This window comes from Coturnix japonica, chromosome 1, assembly GCF_001577835.2.
Source record: "Coturnix japonica isolate 7356 chromosome 1, Coturnix japonica 2.1, whole genome shotgun sequence".
Lineage (NCBI taxonomy): Eukaryota > Metazoa > Chordata > Aves > Galliformes > Phasianidae > Coturnix > Coturnix japonica.
Genome location: NC_029516.1, coordinates 170,263,401 through 170,289,617, shown reverse-complemented (window position 1 = coordinate 170,289,617; position 26,217 = coordinate 170,263,401). Strand labels below are relative to the sequence as shown.

Genomic DNA, 26,217 nt, shown 5'->3' with positions numbered 1-26,217 from the left:
TGACTACCCTTTCCGAGAAGTAATACTTCCTAATGTCCAGCCTGAATCTCCCCTGGTGCAGCTGAAAACCATTCCCTCTAGTTCTATCACTGATTACACGAGAGAAGAGGCCAACCCCCAGCTCACTGCAACCTCCCTTCAGGAAGTTATAGAGAGCAATAAGGTCTCCCCTGAGCCTCCTCTTCTCCAGGCTGAACAATCCCAGCTCCCTGGTTACCACATGCTCACGGTAAAACAAAAACCTATTCTGAGTGATGGGAATTTAAAGGTGACCACACTGCCAAAGAATACTGATCTCTTTTGGCCCACGGCTCACCAGGTGTTAACCAACACTCCCAGGTCTGTTTCCTCAGCACAGTCTTCCAGCCACTCTGCCCTAAGCCTGTAGCGTTGCCTGGGGTTGGTGTGATTAAAGTGCAGCACCTGGTGCTTGGTCTTGTTGAGCTTCATCCTGGGGATCCTGCACCTACCACACTATCGCTCAAGTTACCTGTAAATGCCCTTTTGCTAAAGGTGTAGCTGTTCCCCATGTAGAAGCCTCACACTGGCTTTTAAAGGCAAAGCCTATAGAAATCAAGGGGATGTGAGACACTTCACTGAAGGCACTTGCATCAGGCTGCCTGTGGCTTATGCTCTTATTAACATGTTTCAGATTTCTTAGTAACTCCCTCTCACCCTCACAGGCTTCATGGTGAAATCCTCAGCAGTGATTTCAGGATGCAAAGTTATTTTTTTTCTGAGGTACAACTTGATGTGGTCTTAGAAAGTGCAGTGGATTATGGACATAAGCCCTGCATTAATGTAAATGCCCTTTGGGGAGTGGTGGGAAGAAGGCAAGGCCTTCCTCTAACAGCAAAGCTGTTCAACGTAAGCCATCTTCTAATTCTGTGACTAAATGGAAAGCTAGACTAACCACTGAGCAGAACTAATCCTTTTTCAAGTATGCTGTCTCATGCAGCTTGCACTTCAATCAAAGAAAACCACTGCAGCCATGGGGAGCCTTCTGTTGAGCTGGAAACATGAGCACCTTGCAAGCATGGACCCACATTCTCTGGCCTCATGAATGTTTGGGGTCGGCTCAGTCTTAGCAGTAACTCAACTGGGTTACAGCAGAGACACATCCAAACTTATTTAAGTGTTCACTGGGCAATGCAAGGGAGATTCAGTCTGAGACGAAGGCTCCTCCTGTGTTCCTATGCTTCTTTGAGAGCCAGGTTGCTGAGGAGATGGCAGTCAGTTCCAGGCACTTTCGGCTCGAGGAGACACCTGCTGGGTGTAAAGGAAAGGGTGAAAAATGGTTGCACTGAAGCATGGGATAAAGTGAGACATTGCAATGCTATTTGCCCTGTGGGGAAGTCACTGCATCGCGTCCAGGACACACAGTGGGAATGGGGGGAAAAATTCATTGAATCAATGTGCCGAGATGCATGTAACAGACCCCAGACACACCACAAAGATGAAGGCTGACACATACACAAATAAGTGATTTCATGCTGTTTTCCAGATTTTAAAATGAATTGTCAATAATTGCAAGATGCTTAAGTAGATTTTGTTTGGTTTTTTTTTCCATGCAGACAGATAAAATGATTCAAACAATTAATTTCTAACAATATTTGACTCGTGCTTGGCTAACCTGGATTCTCACTTAGCAAAGCATTTTGTTACAGATCTATACTTGGTGGTGACCTGCATTCAGTGTCTGCTCAAGGTGGCATCCCACATTTGACAGGCTACAAACAGGGACCAGGAGATCTGAATAGCTCAGATCACTTATTAGCTATGCATGCAGCTGCTTGGATTGAGAAGGCCAGAGCATGCACAAGAGTGTCCTCAGTGTCTAAGGAAAGCAGCTCTCCACCTGCCTCTAATTAAACCTCAATGTGCAGATGATTCAGGCTTTCAAAAATAGCATCTACAACATCAACTCCTTCCTGGAAGGACAGAGCAAATCTTTACCGAACCAAGAATGTTACATTTCTGTATTAACAGCCCAGCTTGTCTATTTTTAACCAACCTTGTCTTCAGATAAGGCCTTGATCATCTGCAGTGTGATGTGTCTGTTGCGTTCACCAGAATAGTCTCCCTCTAGGCGGCTCTTGCTTGATGTTTCTTCTTCTGTATGAATAGGCATGGATCTTCCAACCACATACACTGGGTCTGACACCAGAGGACCCAGTTTTAGGTATTCCTTAAGAAGAAAGAATATTATTATTCTGCAATTACATCGAAAAGAGGCAGTTCTTCAGGAAATTAGCATCTTTCCTCTGAAAATCAACTGTGTCAAGTCATTGGCATGGGGTTCTTGCGTTCAGTGATTCCAGAGCTGATGGATGAATCTACAGGCCAGTTAACCTTAGGAGATGGCAGCCCTGCTGCCCTATTTTCCTGCAGGTTTTCAACTATAACACTTTCTCTGCAGACCAAACTGTGCTCCCATACTTAGTTCTGTAGGAAGGATTAAACTAATCCAACAGCTTATTACTGCCAGAGGCAAGAGGTCCGAGTCCAGCTATGTGCTGCACCACAGTTATTCTGGCTCTGGTCTTCTCCAGACCTCTGAGTCAGTGAGGTTGAGTAACCCAACAGAAAACACTTGAGAAGAGGAAAAAAAATAGGCAGGCTTTTCTGCTGGGTTAGTGAGTGAATCGGGTACAGAAAAGGCTGATGTGCACCAGAGTTACCCAGCTGCAGGAACAGCACCACAGAGCCAAAGTCAGGGAGAAGAAAGGAACCCGGTGCTCCACCCTGAAATACACTGTGTCAGTGAAAGGCCCAAATACTCGAACTCGTACCTGGAAATCTCTTTCAATTTCAAACAAGCTGTTAAGAATGGGAGTCAATGATGTTTCTTGCAGCTCTTCATCACCGTCCCATGATTTCACAATCTCTGTTTTGTGCTGAACCTTTGGAAAGGCCTTTGTTTTCTGACAGGGGACTATGGCTCTCCTGAGGGTTTCCTTTCCATCAGTCTTGGCTTTATGAAGACAAAAATGATGTATGTAGTTGTTAATACTTTCTGAAGATCACAATTACTGGTCAGTATCAGCACTGCCTACAGTCTTTAATGTGGCTCAACAGCATGACGTAGTAAACAGCTCACTGTGTAGCCCTGAATACTTAAAAAATAGGAAATACAGCAGAAATAGTTATTTCTCTGTATGTAGGTTCCTGATACAAAGCCATTTTACTTACAATTCCCCCTTCATGGCTCATATTTGCAGCTGACCCAACTCTCAGGATGACAGTTCTTGACAGAGAATGTCAACTGACATGAGCCCAGCTCCTCCACTAACTGCTATGAACATACAGCACAGGCAACAGCATTGAGCCTGTCAAAGCAAGCAGGTACCTAATCCACACCTACCACTATATAGCCAGCCCTGGGCCCAAGATTTGAAGTTCAGGCTGAGCTCTGTGCAGCTTCACCTGTTCTTGCTAAGGAATAGTTTCAGATTAGCTCTGTGAGCTGAATGTCTGCAAGGTGCACAGCAAGTGAAAGCCAATGTGTCCTCCCCGGGACAAGATATGATAATGAAGTTACAATGATATAGATCAGTAAAGAGCTGATTAAGAAGTGAATCACGTCTTGGTAAAAGATGGCTGATTCTATTAGCCAAACTCCTGGCTAGCTCTATGAGTAATAATGTTCAATCTAAATACAGCTTTCAATTTTAAACCTATATTACCAGTTCTGTTTTACCTTGCTAATCCAAACTATGTTTTATCATTACTGTGATGGATTCATTTAAGTGGGAAATTACAGGCAGTTTGGAGAAGCCTTAAGAAATAAGCAGTTTTTAAATGCCCAGTGACTTATCAGTTCTTATCAGCTGCTGGCACGTGTGTTACCTGAGTGCTCCCTATGCTCTTCCGCTTTAATTTCATCCTGGAGAGATCCATCTTGCAGGCCAGCTGCCTGACCAAGAAACAAATGCCTATGAAATAAAAAAGAAGTGAAAGTCACATTAGCAGTCTGAATTCTCTCTCTAAACCCGTTGGTGCAGTGCCTGGGGGTGGGAGGAGAGTGCCCTTTCTGAAAGCCATTTGCTGCTCAACCACAAATGCAGAACAGTGCAATAGCTTAAAAATGCAACATAGGCAGCCAGGTAGCTTAGCAGCTAATGCTGCTCATTGTTTGTTCTTAGTGCTTTACTTCAACTGTGTCCATGAGGCTAAAAGAAAACAAATGTTACCGTCTCCAGTCAGTCCAAGACTGGAACCGCAGCTGGCAGCTCTTTCTTAAAAGCAGTTCAGAGTTTAGAGGAGAGAAAAATGTTCAATTCTGTTTTAAGACATTGAACTTTTTTGTGCAGCAGGACTGAAATCCCTGAGCTGGGGCTAGAAAAGGAACGGGGGCCATTCCTGTTGTCACACTGTGCGTTGCCATTAGTAAGGACATTTTGAGGGTAACTTCATTGCTCCACAGGGAACAAGTTCAATGATTTAAGTAGAAAAGAAATAAATACTACAGATACCTCTACAGAGAAACTCAGCCCAAGGCCTCTTCCTTACTTCTGCCCAGTGCTACGTGCCATCTATTTCACTCATGATTGCAATGCCTCATATATTTGCATATTAATCCCTTAACATTCTGCCAGCAATAAAGGAAAAAAGCCACCACTTGCACTTGGTCTGAGACAGTGACAACAGAAAGAAGCCATTTCAAGCCCTAACTGTACCTCCATTAGAAGAAACTAGAAAAACTACATTGCTTTCATTGCTGGAAAGCCTAAATAGAGGTAGGCCTTGATTTTAATAAGTGATAATGACTTCTGAGTCTGAAGGCATCATTTTACCTGGGTACTCTGAGGTTCTGAATTCTCTTATCCATCAGTTTTCTCACTAAACTGATATTTTCTTCTTCCAGGAGCCTAACAGAGGCTTTCAGATCACTCACTTTCTTTCGGTACAGTTTAACCTTCAGACAATTAAATAAAAAAAACAAACACAAAACAACAGAAGGTGATTTTAGGTAGTAGGAAAGCTTTCCAATATGGGTACGGACTGTCTCAGTTCTATGTGCCTAGGATGAAAGCAGCAACACTGCGCCTTTGGTGCTGACACATTTTCATGCAGAGGAGAGGTCTGAGGTCTCTCTGGTTCTCCTACATCAGAGCCCTGATCACAGGCACACATGTGGCAATGCAGCCCTGCTAGCAGAGCCTTCTCATGTGGCCAGATTGCTCTGGGAGAAACTGGATTTGTCTTTTTTTGTTGTTTTTTTTCAGTTTCACAACAGAACTTGGAGAGAGAAAAACATTCTTTGCAGAGGCAAATTCAGGCTCTTTCTCAGCAAGTGTTCCTTGTCCAATTCCCATTTGCACATAGGGCTTCCTCACCCAGAATTAATGATGCTTTCAGTCCAGGTTAACCACTGCATGGACTAAACTCAGGTGTTACTTCCCGTTGGATGTTAATCACCCCATGTTGCAATGCAGTTACATTACCTACAGAATACCAGTTGTTCAAGTTCCCACAATTTCTTGCAACTTACCTGAAGTACAAACAAGTTCTTACCTCCTTCATTAGGAAGCACAGTGTTTAGTGGAATGGATACCCTCTCCAAAACCATACGTGCACATGTATAAAAGCAGTATTGAGTAACCTGAATACTTCTTTTCTCACCTAGGCCTAATTCACCCAGCTATAATCATCCAAAGCTGCAGTGAAAAACTACTTCCCATTTCTTCTAGCAATTAAAAAAGGTGAAACTGGCAGGACATGAAGCAATAGCAGGATGTGGCTTGGCACAGTGAGGTGATACAGCTTTGTGTCAGCCTGATGTAACACACTAATGATGGAATAATGTGACTGTGTTCCCCAAATTCATTCCACTTTAGAGGCAGCCATGCTAAGTGTGTGCCTGTAACTCTCTTCTCAGTTCAGAAAATATATAAATTGTGAACTCTGACAAAACTGAATTTTTTGTTTTATATCCTTGAAAGAAAATGCTGAAAGGGTCTGCCAGCTACATATAACCATCAGCCTTAAAGAAAACGTTTTATTTGTATAGGGAAAGCAAAAGCAAAAGAATGAAGGAATTCCAAGGACTGGAAAAGCTACTGATAATAGTTCTGCTTCCCACAACAATGCAGAGCACTAACTCGGGGAAAACCAAGAACAAAAGAAAGTATTTCATAACACAGAAAACTTCTACTTGAGAGGGAACAAACCCACAGCCCTCAAGACTGAGGAGAGAGCCTGCCAGGACAGAAGGGCGCTCTGAAGTGGACCTCTGCTGTCGGCAGAGCCTAATATTGTATAAAACTTGTGAGGCAGAGCAAAGGGAATGGAATTCTCCAGCAATACGTGCTCATTCGGTGATGGAACATAAATCCAAGCTCCCGTTTGTTTATACGGATTAAAACGTTCATTCCCTTCTGCTGACAACTACCTCATTGCCACAGAAACTGTGGCTTGGACACCCTCCTTGGAAAGTTAAAGGTGTGCGCTCAGAGTTTGCTAATTCGAAGAGGGAAAGCCATATCCATGCATAATGGCAAGTGCCTTAAACCAGTAGGTAAAATGGAGAACCCCTTCAAGATTTGTTGATTTGGTAATGAAAAAGAATAAGTTCATCCATTAATTTCCAAACAAGTTTTCCTCCATTTTTGCAAACTCTGAGTTGCAAAGATGGGGAAGGGCATTTTCTCCCTCCAATCTCTTACTTTGGTTTTGACTGCAGTGAAGAATCTGTAATGGCTGGAACAAACACAATCAAACTTTCACCACGGAAAAATCGGTTTCATAAGTTTGGCTCACAGAAAGATTTTCCTTGACAATAAAAGTTACATATATCTAATATGTAGCTCTAAACTGCCTCGACAGAACAGTATAAAAGTTACCGAGTAGTAAATTACAGTTATGCACAATTTGCATTTGCCTCTCCTCAGTGTCCTAAACTCCAGGATTTCTTTCTTACCTCCCATTTAGAGCTTCCTTTCTACACAGTGGTTTTCCTCTGTCCTCTAAAAGTGCTCAGAGTATTTGTATCCCTGCACACAATTACCATTGTAAGCCTCTGTATTTCAAACCTGAGCTGCCATGATAAACTGAAAACAAGCGATCTTCTTACCTCTTCCTTTAGCCACACGTTCTCTTCAACTTCTTTGCAGCTGCTTTTGTCTAAGTATCTTACAGCGTTCTGAGAAAACACAATTTAAAACCATCTCCTCTGAAGGCAGGACTTTGACAGTGCTGTACAGTAAAAAGAAGAACCTTCTGCTGTTCAGCAGGAAATAATTAAGAAACGTCATCACAACAGGCTGTAACATCCCCTGAGGGATTACAGGCAGATTTAGCCCACAAGACCAGCTGTTTCTTCTCTATCATCCAGCCCTTTACACGCTTTACACGACAATATCTTATAGTTTCCTATATTTGAATTAGGAGAATTTCTTTGTTTCTCTATCAGTTTCTGCCCAGTTCCCACTACTGCTCAAACCTTCCTGTTTTCAAGCTGTCAAACCTTTGGCTGTTACAACAGGGACAAGTAAAGTCACAGTTGAGACAGCACTAATCTGACAAGTGACATAAACTTGTAGAGGTCTGTGCTAATGAGCCACTGGTACAATTTAATTATGGTGCACACGTGTGACAAGCGATGCCACACTCAGTAAGAGCACTAACAGGTTATTTTGCTCTCAGTTTGACAGATAAGGACCACATCTTAATTCCAACTGAAATAATTATTTATGCAGAGTGCATAAATTAGAACTGTAACACAGTTAACATTGTGGGGAAAAAAAAAAGGAAGGAATACCTCCGGGGCCTGTTCCTTATTTTTCTTCACGTGCATCTCAACCAGGTTATCATTCTCTTCTTTCATTTCTTTCAAAGCATTTCTGTAATATCCTTCAAAGCAGAAAAGAAAACCAGAAATCATAACCTTACGACAACGTTGTTCCTAAGCAGGAACTTGTCATCCACCAACACGTGCTGAATCCCATCCTGTGGAGCAGCTAACTTGTCCATAGACGACGTCCTTCCAAACCCAAAGAATAGTAAGTATTAAGCACAAAACTAGGAAGCTGAAGTACCTTGCACTTCTCTGTTAGCAACTGCAGGAGCTCCTTAACTCTGTATCACAGAATACAGAATTATCAAGGTTGGAAGAGACCTAGAAGATCATCTAGTCCAACCATCACCAATACTTCCCAGCTAAATCATATTCCTCAACACAACATCCAAATGTTTCTTGAACACTCCCATGGTCGGTGACTCCACCACCTCCCTGGGCAGTGTATTCCAATGCCTGACCACCCTTTCTGAGAAGTAATACTTCCTAGTGTCCAGCCTGAATATCCCCTGGCACAGCTTAAAACCATTCCCTCTAGTTCTATCACGGATTACACAAGAGAAGAGGCCAACCCCCAGCTCACTACAACCTCCCTTCAGGAAGTTATAGAGAGCAATAAGGTCAAATTAATGTAATTCTCTAGTAAGATATTTTTATCTTAATGCTAAATTTTAACTCTCTCAATAGCAGATCTCCTGGAACGATGCACAAGACATGCTGAGAAAACTTAGCTTTTACATATAGAACCATAATAGATCATCTCACACACCTGGATTGGCACAGCATTTTTTTTTCAGTTGCCATCCTACAGAACCTAATACATTTCCCGACCTACCAAAGTCTTCCAGGGGGTTCTAATTTGACAACAGGAAAAAAAAGGGAATGTGACAATTGCCTCAATAATTTGCTCTCATCATTACTTGTGCTCCTTATTTAGAAAGCGTGTCTTATACCTAATTGAATTAGTTTGGCTTCAAGTTCCAGTCACTTACTGTTTAATTATTTTGTCCTTCCCCTCAGTTGTTTTTGTGCTATTTCAAATAGCCCTCTACTGCTTAGGTTTTTTTTTCTGCTTGTGAAAGAATTAATGAGATTGCAGCAAATTTGTTTGAAGGCATTTCATACTTGTTCCAGAAGCTTAAAATTCTGCCTATCTCTGTGCTTGTGTTGCAGACACTCTACTTACTGCTGACCTGGCTTTCAGTGTGTGTCCGGTCATGGACCCATGGAAATCAAAAGCAGTTGAATAGGAAAGGTGCATGAGTTTTGCATTAGTTCTTAATTTAACACCATGGAAGCTGGCCTGCTGTAATCAATCCACCATCTGCACTTGGCAGAAAGAACTAGAAGTAATTACCTGCTATAATTGAATCAACTTTTCATTGTTTCAGACGTCTGAATGATCTGAGATGCTTTGGGATAATAATAAGAGGAGGAATTGTTCAGACATACTCACTTGTTCTGTGGAGCCTATTTTCCCTATGTCTCACTGAAACATTTTTTCCTCCAGACCTCACGTATATCTAAAGCTTTCTTTTGCTTCCTCTGCCCTCCAGTAATTCTGTTTACGGTGTCATCTCCAGACCACATGAATGATGCCAGTGTCAGGGCTTTCAGAGGTAACTACAGAGACAGAAACCACTCTACCTACACTTATTCCCTAAGCCTGCTGCAAATTTGAGAACTGAACAAGCCCAATTTGCTGCAGCATCAGACTGGATGCTTGCTAGATGTATTTTTTGTAGGCTAGGAGACAGTACACTGCAGCCACATGATTGATTTTAGGAAGCTGAGTAAAACAGTATGCTAACATTTATCACAGCATCATTTTTCTGTATGTTAATTAGGCGAGTGCTATATGTATCTCTGTGACAGCCTTTCAATAAATACACCTCTGTTCAGCCAGGAGTTTTTGGCTCTATATCCTATGATATGCAGGAGACCAGACTGAATGTTTCTACGGGTTCATTATGGCATTCTATATAAGAGTCTATTCTCTTTTTCATTTCATATATCAGCAGCTGTACAGCAAAGTTTTCAATTGATTGAGAGGAGGGAAAATACACAATAAAAAATATCAGCCTCTCCTTGAATACAAACCTTGATCTCTGACAAGCTATTCGGCAATGCAGAACACATAACACAGATCTTAATCACGGTAAAATATGTTTCAAGAGGCAAAAATGTAGCAGGCTGGCTCTTGTCCACAGTAGCTGATGCCTGGTAATGGTTGGCACAGAATATACAGACAGAGTGTCACTGCCTGTCACTAGCAGCTGCTTGGCTGTGGCCGTGCATACTGAATGGGTCGTAAAGGAAGAAAATCAGGACATCCTTCTCCTGTTAGGAGCATGGGTTACACGCCAGCAAAACATTTAAATGATTTTAAAATAGTGTAGTAATAAAGAAATCTAATGGCTTTATAAAGCACTCAGCACCAGAATATATAAGCTCTTAAATAATTGCAGTGTTGTGTCAATATTGAAAGAGTTGCCAGGATTTCTGTATGTTGGCTGGCAGTTTTGCAGGGCCTCAGCACAAGATTAGGAAACAGAGGCACAACTCAAACCACTGCCCATACAGCTCCCTCTGCTCCTGAGTTTCAATCATAATCACATTAATTCATGCAAGCAATACACAAAGAATTTAGAAGGTTTTCATTACGCTACATATAAACTGACCTGCAACCCTCTGAAACTCATCTTTGACTTCCTTGATGTCTTTTTTCAGACTCTTAATCATGTTGGCATCCGTTTTACTTCCTACATTTTTGTACTCCAACCAATAATCCCTCTCACTCTGCTTTACTGAAAGTCGTTGGTCAGTTTCTTCTGTTTGGAGTCGCACATCTATTAAGATAAGAACATTGGAAGACAAGTTCATCTCCAGTTTCTTGAGCTGATATTCTCTAATTCTTTTGACTTCATTGTTTTCTTTAATAAAGGCACTGGGACCGGGGAATGGGGAGAGATTCTTCTACGTTACAGCACTTTATAACACGATGGTCTCACATAGTGCCAAGGGCCAGCATCACTGCTGAAAAAAAAGCCACAGATCATCTTCTGCCAAGCAGACAACAATTCTCGTTGAAGTGTAACTGAAGACACATGTGACTTCATTCCCACTGTGAATCACAGGGATGGCAGCCACAACTTTCAGCAACCACAAGCAGCCCTTCTTGCTGACATCAATATTCATTTTTCAGTCTTACAGTGGAGCCAGTGCAAAGGGCTTTCACGAATTTCAACTCAATGAAAAATATGAAGCTGTACTTGCACATCAACACACAACAACACACATCACAAGAAGTCTGGTACTTTGTTTCTATAAAAGACTCGCTCCCACTGATTCTTAATTCTGGTTAATGACCAGATTTTCTTACAGGTCCTTCACAATTGAATTTTGGGATAGAAAGGTTAAATGCTGCTTATTAACGAGGAAACAGGATCTGTTTAAAAAGCAAAATCTGTGTAATTCCCATTGTGTAAACTACAAACCACTCTTCCACAACCCATTATTTACCTTTCAGAATTTGTTCTTTGTCCTTAACATATTGCCAGTTTTCTTTCAGTGATGCTTCCACATCATCCCTAGTTACAACCTCCTTTGCATCTCTTTCTTTCTCCTTTTCTTCTATTCTTCTTATTAAACGCTTGATTTGTGCCTGCTGTTCCTCCTTCAGTTTGTCATTCTACACCAGGTGGAAAGACATATGTTGAGACGTTTTCAATGTTGTTTTCAAAGTTACAAAGTAAAGCAATGAAGAAATGTTGGATCTGCACCGGTGCCAGGATGGACCACAAGAACACTTAGCTAAACAGTTATTCTTTGTGTTTGAAAAGTGTGGAGGGGAGAGGAGAATCTGCAAGTTCCAGAAGTTTCTCTAACTTGAAGATGTCTGCCCCAAGGAAATGAGAAACAAATGGCTGCCTGAATATACTCGGCACAGCACATGAATAGTCCTCCATTGCTTAGTAAGAAAGTATTTTTGTGGATCGATTGAATAACATAGTTTGTATGCATGAGCTAATTACTTCAACATTCTTCATGAGAATTTAATGCCTTCATGTAGAATCATCATCAGACAATCAAGTTACTTGCATGTAACCACAAGAGAGTCATACCTACAGATTTCACAGCTGTGATTGCATCCTCTTGACCATGACCCTCTCAAGAGACACTAAAATTATCTGAAATGACTGTTTTCTCCCAAAGGATAAAGGAGCAAACAACCATACCAGCCAAACCAATAACAATGCAGTAGAGAGTCTCAAACATTCCCCACTTCTGAAAGGATTAACACTAAACCAGTCAGAAGCAGTACATAGGAGCCCAAAGAGCTCAATAAATAGCACTTCAAGCATGCCTTGAAGTATCTTGTATAGCCTACAGTTTGAAGAAGTCCTTGAGAGACCATGAACTAGCTGCAAATTGAGTGAATAACCACAGGAGCCTACAAATGTCTGCAAAGAAAAGAGCTAAATCCACTTCCACTGATAGTCAAGGATTCGTGTTACACAAGAGAAATACAACCCAGGATTCCAGATTGAAAGGAACACCAAGGAAAACAAAATAGATGGGTATTTCCTAAGTCAGTGGAAATAGCCGGCACTGGAAGAACAGAGAATGTTTGTTTCAGTGTTTCAGTGCTATGGGAAGTGCAAGCAACACTGTTTGATCACATGAACTAGTTTAAGGATTTTTGAGAGTTTTCAGTTCCTTTCATTTGGTGGCTGTATGTATATACCTACCATCAAAGCTCGCTGCTTTCAGTTCTCAGATTCCATGTTGGACTGTTATGTCTAAGTGTTGCTCAGGTGTGATCAGTAGCTATACAGCCTAGTTCTAAAACCAACTCCAGCAACACAACTGCTGATCCGCAATAAAGTATCTCTTCACCAAGCACTGCTACAAATTGAACCTAGATAACTGTGTGGTGCTCTTTCTCACTTGTCTCCTAGAGTGTGCAATTCCATTGCCTCAAAACTGAATCAAAGAAGGTCGCACATCTCAATACCAGGTTAGACTCGCTAATGCTACTGACAAAAATAAGGTAATTCTTCTAATTCTTCTTCTTTATGCTAAAAGTTTATTCTTTGCTTCCTTGAGGAATAATTGCAGGATTGTTTGTAATGTGAGAAGGTTCAGTAATGTCAGCTAGTGAAAGGTGGGCTTGCTCTTCTGTATTTGCTGCAGAGTAAGGACAAATACTTTGTGAGTTAATGAGGATCTCACTTGCATTCAAAATCACCTTCACTGAACACACTTTATTACCGTGTCCAAATTGGCATTTGGACTCGTGCAGCTCTTTTTTATTCTATTATTATTACTATTTTGTATGGTTGCATTTAGGATAGCAATGCTTCGTAATTTCTGAGCAGATAAAGAGATTCATTAACTTCAGTTTCATTGAATGCAAGAGTTTTACTGCAATGGCTACTTGTAGCAAATGTAATATTTAGATTTAGAAAATAAAAATGAATCTCTGGGTTAAAATGCCACGTATGAAATGTATTGGGAGAACAAAAATGTGATATGAAAAGAAACGATGTATGGTCACTTACTCTTTCATTGTATTCTTTGTTCTGTTTTTCCACTTTTTTCAAATCAGACAAAGCCTTATCAATCGCTGTTTCTTTTTTATCAATTCTGAAGGGAAAAAGAAAGAAATCCTTACAAAAAAACAGAAGGGAATGTTAAGCTAGATTAGACGTGAACTCTACTTACATGTACTTTTTTTTCTGTCACACTGATTGAATAATTTGGGTAGATACTATTGTCTACTAACTGCACAGAAAACAAAAGAGTTCCCATGTAGGTGTGGACCTCCATGTAAGTTTGGATCTTGTGCTCATACTGAGAAAGGGAATCCCTGGCTGCAATCATAGAATCACAAGGTTGGAAAGGACCTACAAGATCATTGAGGCCACACATACTCCCAATACCTACAGCAAACCACTAAACTGGATCTCGTAGCTCCTCATACAGACGCCTCTTGAACACTGCCAGGGACAGCGACTCTACCACCTCCCTGGGCAGCCATTCCAGTGCCTGAAAACTCTCTGAGAGAAAAAAGTTCCTTCTTATGTCCAATCTAAACCTCTTCAGGTACAACTTGCGGCCATTTCCTTGGGTCCTGTTTGTTGCCTGGCAGAAGAGGCCAAACCCCTCATCACAACCGTCCTTCAGTCAGTTGTAGAGTGCAATGAGGTCTCCCCTGAGCCTCCTCTGCTCCAGGCTAAACAATCCCAGCTCCCTGAGCTGCTCCTCATAAGACTTGTGCTCCAGACCCCTCAACAGTTTCATTGCCCTTCTCTGGACACGTTCCAGGGCCTCAATGTCTTTCTTGTAGTGAGGAGCCCAAAACTGAACACAATACTTGAGTTGCGGCCTCACCAGAGCTGAGTACAGAGGGATGATTAACTCTGTAAAAGAGCAATGTTCTTTTGGCTACTAAGTAGGAAGTAGTTTTTCTCCTTTTGGGCTGTGATTAGCTGATCTTTGGTAAAGATCGCTTTTAAGACAAGACAGTTTCTGCTCCAGAAATGTTTTTCACTCATCACTCACTATAGAGGAAGCCTAGGCAATTCTTTCAGAGGCAGACCAGATAAATCTCAAACTGGAGCCTTAAACGGCATTATTACAGTTATCAAAGTATCTTTTACTGTTTCTTAACTTTTGTTTATTTGTTTGCCTCTTCCCATCATATATATCATATATATATCTTTTAAAGATCACTATCTTGTTCTTGTTTGTTTTTCAAAGCTTGGATCACATAGAAATTGAGAGATGTACATTGGAGATGTGTAGATTTGTATGCTCTTTTGTCAGAGTGCTCCAAGGAGTTCTTCAGGTTCTCCTGATATGAAATTAGATGAAGCAAAAATGTACTACTCATTAGACAAAGGTGACAGCTTGGCTTTGTGCTGTGGCCTCCTAAATAACAAACTCACTATGAACAGCAGCCATCCTTCAGTGTGCAAAAGAAGCTGGAAAGTTAAATACATGTGATGTGCTGGAAAAATCACAAAGAGGAATGTGAAAGATGTATACATGTGTTATTATGCTGCTTTCCACAATAAAATAGCACATGCAATTTAGAAGTTTCAAAGACAAAGAAGGAATAAGAAGGATAAAGAGAGCAAAATAGGACAGGGAGGAAAGAAACAGAAAGAAAACTAACTTTATTCCTTTTTTACCTGCTGCTGCTTTAGAAGCTCAAGATCATGTGCCAACACAGCACGCATTCCAGGTGAAGACTCCTCAGTTGTTTGCTTGCATGTTCAAATATGCACAACAACAAATTCATCAGAAACCTTTTTTTTCCCTTCAGCCTAGTAATATATTTTGCTTATTTCTTAGCAAAATGGATCACATTACTTTTCCTTTTTGGATACTATTTATTTGAGATACAACTCCTCTAAACTTGGTCTGTTTCACTATGGAAATTTGTACTCTGTTCTTTGTAAATTCAAATAGCAAATTTCACATCAACCCTGTAAACTCCTACAGGTGTCACCAGAACAGCGTATGGTTGTTCTTTGGTTTGCCCAACCTGTGCTGCTTCTTAAGGCCGGAATTTTTACCTGAGAGTCTATTGGATGTTGGTTGTATCAATTTCCTTTGTGATCCACTCTCAGCTGCACTAGAACCAACTGGAGCTCCAGAGGTTCTGGCTGTATTTACCTCTGTGAACACTGGGGGATTCTAGAAATGACAGTCAAATGTGATCTTGCACTCAGAGCAATCTCAGAGATCGAATATCTGCTATTAACAGACAAAAAAAAGTTCTTACTTTCTAATAAAACGAATTGTCCTAAATTATAATCTAGCAACATGAATTTATTCTGGCAGTCAGAGAAGATTTTGTAGAGGCACAGTTTAAAAAATGTACATTTCTAAAATAGCCTTGAAAGCTCAAAACGAGAACAAAAACAAACGGTACACAATCACAAAACTCCATCTGGTGATTGGTTCAGGCTCTGAATTGGATACTTTGCTGTCTGCTTTATTCACTCATATACTCTAGATGAGTGGAAAGTTAAATATATTAAACTCACAGGTATTCTAGTAGGGTTTCCTGGAAAACTGCTTCTGCACTTTGCTCTTCTGGTTGCACGTTCTTCTCTTCCATGTTTTTTGATGTACTTCTGCTGGATATCAGATCTAAAGTGAGGAGAGGGCAAAGCAGAAAGGAAGAAAAAAAATGATAAATGAACGATCCTCCAAATACGATATGTTCACCAGACTTTGTCACTTATAACAAGCTTTTAACAGCCCTGAAACAAACGAGGTGCTTTACTGACAGCAGTAATCCTGCTCATGTCAGTATTCAGTGCCATGTTCTGACATCTTGAAGTGTTGTCCTGAATAAATATATGCTTGTGAACGGAGCCTCTATCACTAGTTACTTCTTGCGTCCCTTACTGTGGGTTGCTTTACATTATTTGCAAATCAAACAAACAGTTGTTCCTCTTACAGTCCTTTGTCTCTGTTTCTTTGTCAGGCTTGTTTTATCACCAAGTTCACTTGTTAATATGCATCTCTTTCCTTCTCCTTCTGTTCTCCTAGAGCTATGAATATTTGCCATTCACTGCAACTCTGATATCAGTTTTCATTGTCAAAGCTGGAACAAAACCACTCTCTGAAGGGATATCTGTGTCAGCAGTATTCCTCAAGCATGTTGTCACAACTACCAGCCTCAGAATTCAACTGACAATGAATAGTTGTGGAATGGGTAGCATATATTATTTTAAATAGAATAGTCACAAGAAAAGAGCACTTATGAAGATTCCTCGCTTTTAGTAGCTACATCATCAAATGTCAAATCCAGGTTAGTTGAAATACTGTAAATATCAAAGGAAGTTTGAAACTCGGTGATCAAAAAGAGTGCACAGCCTGTTTCCATTTTAAACTCGCTTTTCTGTTCAACTTCCAAACGCTGGTTTATCACTCTAATAGCTAAGACTGCAACAAAGTAGTTCTGTGACTAAACACACGGCAGGCTGGATACTCTTCCTATTAAAATAAGCACAGTAAAGGTGGTGGTGGTGGGGGGGAATAATGGAAAGCAACATAGTAACAAGGGAATAGGACCAGACTGTTGACACAGGCACTCCGATCCATACACTGACACATGCCTTCTTGATCTAATCACCATACCCTGAAGTAAGGCAATGCCAGCCTTCTGTAACCAAAATGACTTTTTATTCCTGGGTGAGTACATGATGCCTGATGATGAAGGGTGCTGAGAACAGCCATCCTGCTGCACAAAGGCACGTAAAAGAAATGCTCACCCTGCAAGGTGATGGAAAGCACCTTGGTCAACACAGAGCTCCTTAGAGCTTGGAATATCTTCGTGTTTTATCCAGAAATTTACCCCCAGTCTATTGGAAAACTACTTGTACAGATTCTGTCTGCTCTGCTGCTGCTGACAAATTTACACTCACGGAGTTGATTGCTTAAAGCTGTCAATCACAGTTTTTGCAACACTTGAATACTTCAGTCAGAAATAGAGCTAATTCCATTCACAGAAATGTGGAAAATTTTAACTCCTGCCAGCAGCACCTTGGAACTCCTGGAGAGTTCCAGATCAGTTTTAATGGTTGCTACAGGTGAGTAAAATATTTGTTGTTAAATCTCATTATAATCACGCCTGTGTGACAGTATCACCATGACTGAAGTAAAACCTATTAACATTATCCATCCAATACAAAATCCTGCTCTATATGAGCAGCTGCTCGAGTCTGGAGCCTTATAATTCTTTTCCTCGAAATCCACAAGAGGAGGATCTATTTTTACATACAAAAAAGATCCTGCAATCCTCTCCAGTGCAGAATTAACTGAGTAGTATTCTTTCCACTTGAAGCATTCGGTTGGCTGATTTTCCTCAGAAACTGAAGGTGGCTGGAGCAGCCTCTTGCTTTCTCTTTTTTTCTAATCAATCTCTGCTTAAAATGATCTCTACTAAACGGATCATCGATTTCCCTGCTTAAAGTTGGATACAAACTGAAACAACATTCTAAGCAGCAGTATTTTCCAAAGCCTTCTTGTTTTGAAACTCAAGTCTCAGGCGAGATCTAATGATATATTTATGGACTTCTTCCTGTGCAGGGTGCAGCAAGCAGGCCTCCAAGCTGTATAACAAGGTAAAGAACATATTGCAATAACAGATTTGCTCTGTTTTGCAAACAAGAGAAAACACACACACAGAAGAGATAAGGAAACATATTTAGAAGGACTGAGAACATATTGAACCTGCAGGAAACCATTTGCAGATGGTAAAATCTATTTTTTTTTCCTCCCAAACAAATAAATGATAAGGCTGAACTCCTAACAGAATCCCACTATTGTTACTGGTGCACTTAATTAGTTGCCACCTAATTCTTAGAAGTAAGCAGCTCCCATATATTCCAACCCAAGCACTGTGACTTCAGATACTCACTGCAGTGACCACCTACATGGCAGCCCACCAATGATACAGACTCATTATAGAATCATTTGAGATGCAAGGGACCTGTAAAGGTCATCAGGTTCAACTTCTCTGCAATGAACAGGGTCACATACAGCTCAATAAGGTTACTCAGAGCCCCATGCAGCCTGACCTTGATTACATCCAAGGATGGGGCCATCACTTCACTGGGTAACCCATTCCAGTGCAACACCCAATTGCAAAAACCTTTTTCCTTATACCCAGTCTAGATCTCCTCTATTTTAGTCTGAAACTATTTCTCCTTGTCCTACTACAACAGACTCTGCTGAAGCATGTATCTACCTCCTTCTTATAGCCCCCCCCCTTCAGATATTGAAAGGCTGCTCTCTCCCCAGAGCATTCTTTTCTCCAGGCTGAACAGCACCAGCTCTGTAAGCCTATCTTAATGGAGATAACATAGAGATTCACACACATAGAGATTCATAAAAAATATTAAGGTTGAAAAAGACCTCTAAGATCATCTAGGCAAACTGTAGACCCACCATGCTCACTAAGCCACGTCCCTCAAGGCCACATGTACACAGCTCTTTAATGCCTGCAGGGACAGTGACTCCACTAACTCCATCAGCATCCTGTGCCAATGCATTACCACTCTTACTGAGATGAGGTTTCATTTTCTTTCCTAATAAACAATCTGAGATTCCAATGGCACAACTAAAGGCCATTCCCTCTCATCCTATCACTGCTAACTTGGAGCATGGGCCGACCCCCACCTCACCACAACCTCCTTTCAGGGACCTGTAGAGAGCTTCCTCTTCTCCAATCTGAACAATCCCAGTTCCTTCACAGAATCACAGAATGACCCGGGTTGGAAGGGACCTCAAGGATCATGTAGTTCCAACCCCCCTGCCCGGCAAGGCCACCAAACATACACCTTTACTACAGCAGGTTGCCCAGGGCCCCGTCCAACCTGGTCTTGAACACCTCCAAGGACGGGGCATCCACAACCTCCCTGGGCAGCCTGTTCCAGGACCTAACCACTCTCCTAGTGAAGAACTTCCCCCTAACATCCAACCTAAATCTTCCCTCTTTTAACTTAAAACCATTTCCCCGTGTCCTGCTATTGTCAGCCCTTTTGAAGAGTTTACTCCCCTCCTGGGAGTAAGTTCCCTTCAGGTATTGAAAGGCTGCAATGAGGTCACCCCGCAACCTTCTCTTCTCCAGGCTGAACAAACCCAACTCCCTCAGCCTGTCCTCATAGGGGAGGTGCTCCAGCCCCCTGATCATCTTCGTGGCCCTCCTCTGGACCCTTTCCAAAATCTCCATGTCTTTTTTGTACTGAGGGCTCCACACCTGGACACAGTATGAGAGATGGGGCCACACAAGAGCAGAGAGGGACAATCACCTCCCGCACCGTATGCTCCTCATAAGATTCGTGCCCCAAACTGCCTCTCCCCCACCCTCACTGTCCCCCAACACCTGTGATCACCCATTACCCAACCATACACCCCACAGGACGCTGCTTAGAAGCCCCCCACCCCCCACACTGCCACCACCCACACCCAAATCTGCCTCACGGGGCCAATTGTGCCAACTTAAACGACAAACTTAAACTACCACCACCGCCCCCCAGTCCGGGCACACAACCACCCCCCTTGTCTCGGCAGCACCCACACAACGCTGTTGCCCCTCTCCCCGCCGCTCCCGGCCCTTCGGTTCTGCTGTGGGCCGCGTTCGTTCAGAGCCCAGCCCACACTCAGCGCCCAGCCGCCGCCAGGGCAACCGGAGCTCCCGGCCAGCCGGGAGAGCTCCGAGGAACAATGGCGTCCCCTGGCGGCACCTCGAGGAGCTTCGGATGGGGAAAGACCGCCAAAATCCTCACAGGGATGGAGAGCTGAGCCTCACAGAACGGCTGCAAGGGAAGGAGGAAGGCATGGAGGCAGCAGGCAGCCGTCCTCCTGCTCCAGGCAGGCCATCCTTCATCCTTCATCCTCCTGGGGTTGAGGGTGTGTGGTGAAATCAACACCACACAGTGCTCGAAGCTTCGTGTCTTGAGAACTTTATAACTCTGAGACTCTATAGGGAAGGAGGGTTGGCAGGATCTGTCATTCCAGCACTAGTTTTTATCTCCTTGGTGCCACCTTGTAGGTCCAGCACTAGTTTTTATCTTCTTGGTACCACTTTGTGAGGGCTCAGGCTCAATTTACATGAAAAACAGCCACACTTACACAAAAATCAGAGTCTTTGGATCATATACACCAGTGCAGAGCCACTGTGGGTACAGGCTGGTTGCAGGCTCTTACCATCTTAGAGGAATCAGTCTGAGGGTCCCTTCACATCACTCAGGCATTTTCAATTTGCTCTTAACTGCAGGCACTCAGACTGGTGACTGGGCTGAGGTGGATTTGGATTTGGATGGATTTGCCTTTGCATCCATAATACCATGGATTTCCCCTGAATCTCCTTCAAGAACAAACCACTGAGCTTAGCTGTGAGAAGGAGAGATCTGTTAACAGACACGGCGCACACCCCACACGTAGTTTTGCAGCCCCATAATCACAGCCAATATTCATAACCATGCTGGAGCCCTCTGCAACCTGGAGCTTTTTCCTAAGCGTTTCCTGGGTCAAAACTCCTTAATTAAAGAGGAAATGGTTTTGGGCGATGGATACCAGACCCATCAGTTCCGGCTCCATCCAGCAGGGGACAGGAGTCACACGGTTGTCTGCTCTAAAAAGACTCAGACTCGCTGCTTTCCTTTTTCCACTTTGGGACTGCTGTGAAAGATCAGGGGAAAATAAGAGATATCAAACACAAGAGAAGAATGCATTCCTTATGCCAAGAGTGTCAAAAGGGCCCGCAGTTCTAATTAACGCACCAAGCTGTGTGAGCAGAGGTGCAGCCCGGATTTGAATACACACAGCTTAGAGAACTACCTTAAGCTGAATAAACAGGATGTGCAGATAAGAGGCACTCGAACGAAAATTATGACATGGAGTAACTGAGTTTTGTGCATTTACAAGGCCTCCTATTAAAATCCAGAACTTCAGCAGGTAACACATGCAAAGCATTCTCGATTCGCTCTATTCCAGAGGGCTCCAGCTTCACTAAGATGGTGAAGGGCCTGGAGCATCTACCCTATGAGGAGAGACTTAGGGAACTGGGTCTGTTTAGCCTTGAAAAAAAGAACGCTGAGAGGGGACTTGATCCAGGTTTATAAATACCTGAGGTGTGGGAGCCATAGTGGTGAGTCTGGTCTCTTTTCAGTAGTGCGTGGGGATAGGACTAGGGGCAATGGGATGAAACTACAGCATAGGAAGTTCCGCACAAATGTGCGGAAGAACTTCTTTACAGTGAGGGTGACGGAGCACTGGAACAGGCTGCCCAGGGAGGTGGTGGAGTCTCCTTCTCTGGAGATATTTAAGACCCACCTGGATGCCTTCCTGTGTGACATGGTGTAGGGAGCCTGCTTTGGCAGGGGGGTTGGACTCGATGATCTCTAGAGGTCCCTTCCAACCCCTACAATTCTGTGATTCTGTGATTCGTTTGAGTTGGAAGGGACCTTTAAAGGTGAACCAGCAATGCACAGGGACGCCTATAGCTGTCAGGTGTGCAGAGCCAGTCCAGCCTGACCTGTGGTGTCCCCAGGGACGGGGCACCACTTCGGGCAACCTGTGCCTGTGCTGCTCGGAGAGAGGCACCGCCGGAATGTAAATGGCAGAATGTGTATTTTATGTCACTGATTCAACAGAAAAGCACCCACGGCTGCACCCTGGACAAACAGATGATCGAAACCTCTATTATCACGACTCGTATCTTTACAGCAAACAGGCGTATCTTCACACCTCTCAAGTTACATATCTCCAAGTAAAGTGAAATAAAGATCATTTTCCCTCAAGTCAAGCCTGCGGATTTCACGTGGGATACCCACTCGTAGCTGCCAGCTGCCACGTCCTTCTCCCTCAGCGGTGCCGCTTCAAACCCGCCCCACACAACCTCCCTCACGGCGCCCGAGGCGGACAGGGCGGACCCGCCCAGCTCTACAGGACGCGGCGCCGCCATTGGAGCGGGTCGGGGCCGCCTCCCGTCGCCACCTCCCTGTCCTCAGACAGGCGGCTGCCGGCTGGGATGAGGTATTTCGGGTTTGCTGCTGATCCTCCGATGGGGTAAGGTGGGGAGAAGGCGGAGGGGTCCAGAAGGGTGTCCCGCTGAGGGGTGCCCTGTGACGGGTGCCGTGTGAGGGGTTTGCTGCTGCGGGGAGCTGTGCCTGTTATACCTCACCTGAGCCTGGATTCTGCAGAATGATGCTTTAATAACAGGCGGCCTTCTTCGTTTAAACAGGGCTCTCAGATCTCAGCTGAGAGATGCTAATGGGCTTCTCTGTATAAATAGGAAGCACTTTGATTTTGAAGCATGAGTGGCGTCTTGCGTTCTGTCTCTAAAGTGACTTGTGGCATGGGACGTGGTCCTAAAATCCAATGAGCTTGGTTGTGTGTGTGTGTGTAGAGGGATCTGCTTCATATGATTGCCACTGCAGGATAAAGGTCACTTATATTTGGGGGCAGGCTGTTGGATGGCTGTGCAAGTATGGCTGAGCATGCTGGGGAGGCTCAGAGCTGGAAAGTTACGGCTATACAGTGCCATGAAGCTGATGCTCTGTGTTTAATACTGATGGCCACAAGACTTAGTTCCTGAGGTCAATGTGAAGCGCATGGAAGTGCCTTTCATCAGAGATAGTGGAATAGAAGTGAGAGTTTTATGATATTCCTTAGTTATTATCTCTTTTGCTTAGTATTTTATGCACCTTGTTGCCTCCCCAGAAGTAAAGGCTGTGATATCATCTGATTCTGACACAGTTTGTACTATTTTGGGAAGTAAGACTTACCCTGATCTTACCAACATCTTAGTTATTCTTGTTCCATCAGACTTCTCTCTTCTCTATTTTGTTGGTTTATTCAGCTTTCATTACACATCTTTCTTGCCTGCTCTACATGCTTTGCTCTTATCTTGCAAATGTTACTATATGCAGGTTGCCTTTATTCCACCTAGGGGTGATTACAGAACTTCTCTGGGGATTAAGAGACCTGGATGAAAAATGAGTACCCTGAGGTTACTCTCCTTTTCCTTCAGCCCAAGTACAGCCGGACTGCTGTGCAACCAGGAATGCAGGGCTCACTGGGTGAGAATGAGAGTCAAGAGAGAAAGTTTGGTCTGGGATGTGGTAGCCCGACTTCAAGGAAGTAGACCTGGACTCTTGTTTCTGCCCATGAGGTTGCAACATATCTTTAATTAACTTTTAGTTGGATGGACAGTTTAATCCTTGGTAGTGCAGTCTTAGGGAGAGTTCAAAGCGAACAAAACGAAACCTTCATAGACTGACATATAAATGTCGGTATGTTGAATCCTCTTGGATTAAATGGTTCTGGGGCTCTGGTTTCCCTCTCTTCTTGTGGGTGTGCCATGGCCACTGGGCAGTGCCCTGCATTGCTATCTTCATAAAGAATGAGCCACTCCTGCAAAACTAAATACCTTTGTTAGGCAGAGGTATTATACTCTGAACTCCAGCCTTACAAACTAAACTCCTTATTATGCTCGCCATATCTGAAAAACAATTTCAATCACAACCTCCCTCTCCTTCTTTCCCACCCCTGTGCTTTTCAGCAGGATTTTTATGTCAAATCCCATTCATGCAGTGCAGTTTGACATAGTACGTCATCAGTGTAACTGCTGTTCCCTGCTTCTCACCTCTCATATGGAGCAACTGGCTTTAGCTTTCACTGAGCCCCTTTAGGTTTCTTTGTATTGCAGCGCTGACTCTGCCTGGAACTGTCTACCTTCCTCTGGCTTTGGCTATGAGCATTTGTGAAAAGACTGTTTTGCACGCAACTGTTTGCACGGCTGGGCTGGGCCAACTTGTGAGTGAAGTTTTCATGGCTGATAGACTTCCTGTTATTATTGCAATTTAAGATCACTATTAAGGAGGACTGACATCGCTGCTTGTTGGTTTCAAATGTAGACGGAATAAATGTGGCAGCAGATGGAATATTTATATTATACAGATTTCCAGTGCACAATATATTTAACTAGGTAATAAATATTTCCCTCTTAATAGGGAGCTATAGCGAGCTTCCTTTAATGCATCTATTAAAAAAAATAATGCTAAGGGTTGAAACTACGTGCTTTCTAAGACTCCTTGCAACCCAAACCATTCTATGATTCTACAAAAACCTCACTGCAAAACTTAATTTTGGTGATTCTGACTGCATTCTATTTGCAGACTTTAGGCTGACATTTCTTTAACCATTTTCATTTTTAACTTCACAGAATCACAGAATCACAGAATTATCAAGGTTGGAAAAGACCTGGAAGATCATCTAGTCCAACCATTACCAATACTTCCCAGCTAAATCATATTCATCAACACAACATCCAAATGTTTCTTGAACACTCCCATGGTTGGTGACTCCACCACCTCCCTGGGCAGTGCATCCCAATGCCTGACTACCCTTTTTGAGAAGTAATACTTCCTAATGTCCAGCCTGAATCTCCCCTGGCGCAGCTTAAAACCATTCCCTCTAGTTCTATCATCGATTACACGAGAGAACAGGCCAACCCCCAGCTCACTACAACCTCCCTTCAGGAAGTTATAGAGAGCAATAAGGTCTCCCCTGAGCCTCCTCTCCTCCAGGCTGAACAATCCCAGCTCCCTCAGCCGCTCCTCATAAGGCCTGTGCTCCAGACCCCTCACCAGCTTTGTAGCCCTCCTCTGAACACGTTCCAGGGCCTCAATGTCTTTCTTGCAGTGAGGGGCCCAAAACTGAACACAGTACTTACCCAGAAACATCTCCAGACTGACTTTTCTCCCTTCTCTCTCCTTATCTCATGTATTGTTTCCATGACTGCAGGAGTCCCAGACAACATTCCTTTCCCACTGGCACCTGATTTCTGTTGGTAATTGGGTGCTGTGTAAAAGCCTGCTTTCAGATTGGTGTGTGCCTCAGTTAAGGACTGCATAAATTGACGCAAGCTTTCCTACCAGCTTTCAGATTACTCCAATTATTAGCTGGGTAATTTTAAGCAAAGAAATGTGCATGAGTGAGTGTGTGGGGTTTGTGGTTAGCCTGTCATCTCATGAGAAACGATGGCCAAAGGGCTTGGTTTGTTTGCTGGCTATTTGTGTACATTAAAATTAATTAAGCCATAGTCATGGTTAAGTTGGTGCCCATAAGTAGGGGGCCTGCAGTGTCAAATTAGAAAGAGTCGTTTAGATAAGTAAGGGTTGATTTTGAGGCAAGGATGATGTGAAATGCTGCCCTTCTGATTTGGCAGTGTTGTGCTCTGGCTGTCCCACCACACTATACTGTGTACCATCCTGCAAAGGAAATGTGCTGTCACCGGTGACTTCAGCAGCAGTTCTCTGATACTTAAAAGAGGCAGCTAGGAAGATTCAGCCTGAAGATTCCTAGTTTTACAAACTCAGTGGGGGAAGAGCAGTGTGTCAATAATGGTTGCTGTCCTTCCTCAACTAAAGAGAACCACAGTGTCACCACAGTGACAGGCTGAGGGAGTTGGGTTTGTTCAGCCTAAAGAAGAGAAGGTTGCGGGGTGACCTCATTGCAGCCTTTCAATACCTGAAGGGAACTTACTCCCAGGAGGGGAGTAAACTCTTCGAAAGGGCTGACAATAGCAGGACACGGGGAAATGGCTTTAAGTTAAAAGAGGGAAGATTTAGGTTGGATGTTAGGGGGAAGTTCTTCACTAGGAGAGTGGTTAGGCCCTGGAACAGGCTGCCCAGGGAGGTTGTGGATGCCCCGTCCTTGGAGGTGTTCAAGACCAGGTTGGACGGGGCCCTGGGCAACCTGATCTAGTAAAGGTGTATGTTTGGTGGCCCTGCCAGGCAGGGGGTTGGAACTACATGATCCTTGAGGTCCCTTCCAACCCGGGTCATTCTGTGATTCTGTGATCTGTGATTCTGTGAGTTGATTAA

General features: G+C 43.2%; 2 protein-coding genes across 5 annotated transcripts in view; one reads left to right on the top strand and one right to left on the bottom strand.

Annotated features, from left to right (window-relative positions):
- Positions 1–1,104: 1,104 nt before the first annotated feature.
- Positions 1,105–20,479, bottom strand: CCDC83 (coiled-coil domain containing 83). Of its 3 annotated transcripts, none has more exons than XM_015852433.2 (12): positions 19,905–20,479; positions 15,859–15,964; positions 13,363–13,447; positions 11,321–11,489; positions 10,480–10,647; positions 7,763–7,854; positions 7,076–7,144; positions 4,797–4,918; positions 3,850–3,935; positions 2,793–2,974; positions 2,015–2,188; positions 1,105–1,269 (listed from the first exon to the last, which is right to left on the bottom strand). In XM_015852433.2, the coding sequence occupies exons 2-12, from the start codon at positions 15,930–15,932 to the stop codon at positions 1,234–1,236; spliced, it is 1,257 nt and encodes a 418-aa protein (XP_015707919.1). In that variant the 5' UTR covers positions 15,933–15,964; positions 19,905–20,479; the 3' UTR covers positions 1,105–1,233. The 3 variants fall into 3 exon arrangements, with proteins under 3 accessions (XP_015707919.1, XP_015707920.1, XP_015707921.1); XM_015852434.2 differs by having other exon boundaries at positions 1,105–1,266; positions 19,905–20,474; XM_015852435.2 differs by lacking the exon at positions 1,105–1,269 and having other exon boundaries at positions 2,006–2,188; positions 19,905–20,477.
- A 1,768-nt stretch (positions 20,480–22,247) lies between these two features.
- Positions 22,248–26,217, top strand: part of SYTL2 (synaptotagmin like 2) — a 46,721-nt gene continuing 42,751 nt past the window's right edge. The window contains exon 1 of one of the 2 annotated variants that reach the window (XM_015852417.2): positions 22,248–22,396. The gene's annotated coding sequence lies outside the window, so the exon portion shown is untranslated. The remainder of the gene's footprint in view (positions 22,397–26,217) is intronic. The other variant, XM_015852419.2, reaches the window with a different exon arrangement.

What these genes read in the sequence shown, in the direction of transcription:
- CCDC83 (XM_015852433.2), bottom strand. Translation starts at nt 15,932, where the DNA reads ATGGAAGAGAAGAACGTGCAACCAGAAGAGCAAAGTGCAGAAGCAGTT. An exon ending in CAAAGAACAAATTCTGAAAG is followed by an intron (nt 10,648 to 11,320) that starts GTAAATAATGGG and finishes TTATCTTAATAG; the next exon opens with ATGTGCGACTCCAAACAGAA. An exon ending in TGAGTTTCAGAGGGTTGCAG is followed by an intron (nt 7,855 to 10,479) that starts GTCAGTTTATAT and finishes TCTGCTTTGAAG; the next exon opens with GATATTACAGAAATGCTTTG.